At 37.8% G+C, this 2,241-nt stretch overlaps 1 protein-coding gene across 1 annotated transcript in view; it reads left to right on the top strand.

Moving 5' to 3' along the window:
* Positions 1 to 2,241, top strand: part of LOC105173672 — a 13,958-nt gene that overhangs the window by 6,486 nt on the left and 5,231 nt on the right. Inside the window, exons 8-12 of the mRNA XM_011095516.2 lie at positions 1 to 335; positions 876 to 1,002; positions 1,094 to 1,291; positions 1,544 to 1,633; positions 1,915 to 1,977. The exon at positions 1 to 335 is cut by the window's left edge and continues 103 nt beyond it. Coding sequence (XP_011093818.1) covers positions 1 to 335; positions 876 to 1,002; positions 1,094 to 1,291; positions 1,544 to 1,633; positions 1,915 to 1,977 — 813 coding nt within the window. The remainder of the gene's footprint in view (positions 336 to 875; positions 1,003 to 1,093; positions 1,292 to 1,543; positions 1,634 to 1,914; positions 1,978 to 2,241) is intronic.

Here is a 2,241-nt window from a genome sequence, read left to right as displayed (position 1 = left end):
CCACAGGCAGATGGAGCAGTTAACATGCATAACGGAATAGTTGAAGCCTCTCAATCAAGCGCGAATGATACTATCTCAGGAAGCGTGACTGTTGATATATCTCTGTTTGAGCTTCAAAATTTAAATCGAGACAGCTACTTACACAAAGAACCTAATGGTAATGATGTTCTACTTGATCCTGAAAAAGAGAAGGTAGCTTCTGGAGAAGATCCTGTAGTTGATTCTTCTGTTAATGAAAATTTTACTAACAAGCAATCATCAGAGAAGTGTTCATCAAATGCTGTTCTACCATTATTACAGTGTCAGCAATGTGATAGCTTGGAGTCTTCCTCTAGGTAGATCATCTTTTCCATTTGGCCCAGCTTTTCATTTTCTTGCGGATATCTGCATCTGTAGCCTATGCCGCTTTGAGGATGTCATGCTATGACACTTACCTTGGTCACGTGGATTAAAAAACTTAATATAATCCGCAATTTGTTAACATTTTCTTGCAAGGGATGTGAATATGATGATTGATTTTACGTTCTTAAACTCATCATTAGATCGCCATCAGGTCATTCCTTATCTTGCTCTGTTGTGGTGGAATCCTAAATTTTCACTAAACTAAATACTTGGTAGATTGTAGGGTGGGAAGTCACATGACTATATACGACATGTATTCTTTCCTATGATGTCTGCCAATATGCATTAATATCTTGCAAATCCCCTATTGTAGTGAGGTAAAACAAAGCTAGTTTCTGTGGGCCAGACCTAAAAATGTCATGCTTCGTTATGAAATTTTAGTATTTATACCTCAAATTCCATTTACTTGTAAATCTGTTGTCCAGATGAATATGGGGTTAATATTAAGAATTCGTTGTGATCTGTCAATGCAGTTTTCAAGGCTCTTCAAGTGAAAATAGGCATTTCAGAAGTGGTTTGGATGAGATAGAAACAGAAGAGGCATCATCTTCTGGTCGAGATATCATCAGTGCACAAAGTGATGTCCTTGAGTGGGCCAAGGTTGAATTCTGAAGTCTGGGTGTTCTTTTCACCTATCACATGAAATATATGCCTCCTGAATTGTTCGTTATTCTTACCCAATTGTCTACAGGCAAACAACCATGGATCTTTGCAAATAATTTGTGACTATTACCAATTACGTTGCCCGAAACGTGGTTCAACAATCAAGTTCCGCCCTTTGGATCACTTGTATCCTCTAGAATATCATAGACCCGATGAAACAGTTTTACACATTTTTGGTTCCACAATTGATTTGAGATCTTGCAGCACAAGTTTGGAATTAGCAGAGGTATGCTTGAGTGGGGTTATCACATCCTTTATTTGGAGCCTTCCTTACTTTTAAAGGGCTTTGATGTTGAATCTTTGGCTGAATGCAACATGAGGGAAAAATTATTAATGTAGCATGCATATGAAATGAGGTGGTTCATATTTATGCCAAAACTCTTTTCGACCTTATCTAGCAATGGTGCTGTTAAAGCGTCGGTAATGAAAGAATCAGTTAATGTCTTATTTTTCATTGTGCATGTTTCTTCTCTTATAGGCCCACAGTGCACTCATGGTGGAGGAGGAGGCAGCTGCTTTATCAGCGTGGGCTGTTGCTTGCCTATGTGGTTCCCTACAATTGGAGCATGTAAGTTCATCACATATCAAAGAGTAACATTCCTCTTTTAACTAGGGAGCATTGGTAAATTTGGTTTGTGTTGCTCTTTAGAGTAACCCTTTTCAGCTTGCATGAACTTGGTATATGAGTTAAATAGACTATTTGTTTGAAGATCCACAAGCACACAACAATATGCATATTGCCATTCTGTGTACCATCTGCAGTTCATAATCCTATAGAATTTACTGGATGCTTTGATCCCTGTAGATGGACTATCCTCTTAAGGTATTTGCAGTGGTTATCTTTTACAGGTATTGACGTTATTTGCTGGAGCCCTATTGGAGAAGCAGATCGTGGTCGTTTGTTCAAATTTGGTATGTGGTAATTGTAGAAACTTTTGTGAACCCTACTATGCCTAATATCCTAGTGTTCGGCCATTATGTCTTATAAAATTTAATCACTTTCTCTAACATATTATAGCAGAAAGCCATCTTGTGACATAACCTGAACTGATGTAAGCTGTATAGTTGGACATCGCGAGGGTTCTCTTGCTGCTTTGGAAGATGACTTTAACAAATCTATATAGTTTTTCAAATATCATTATATACATCTGCTTATCTTTCCACTTTATGTCTTTG

The sequence above is a fragment of the Sesamum indicum genome, linkage group LG11 (genome assembly GCF_000512975.1).
Source record: "Sesamum indicum cultivar Zhongzhi No. 13 linkage group LG11, S_indicum_v1.0, whole genome shotgun sequence".
NCBI lineage: Eukaryota > Viridiplantae > Streptophyta > Magnoliopsida > Lamiales > Pedaliaceae > Sesamum > Sesamum indicum.
This window is presented reverse-complemented; position numbering and strand designations above follow the sequence as displayed.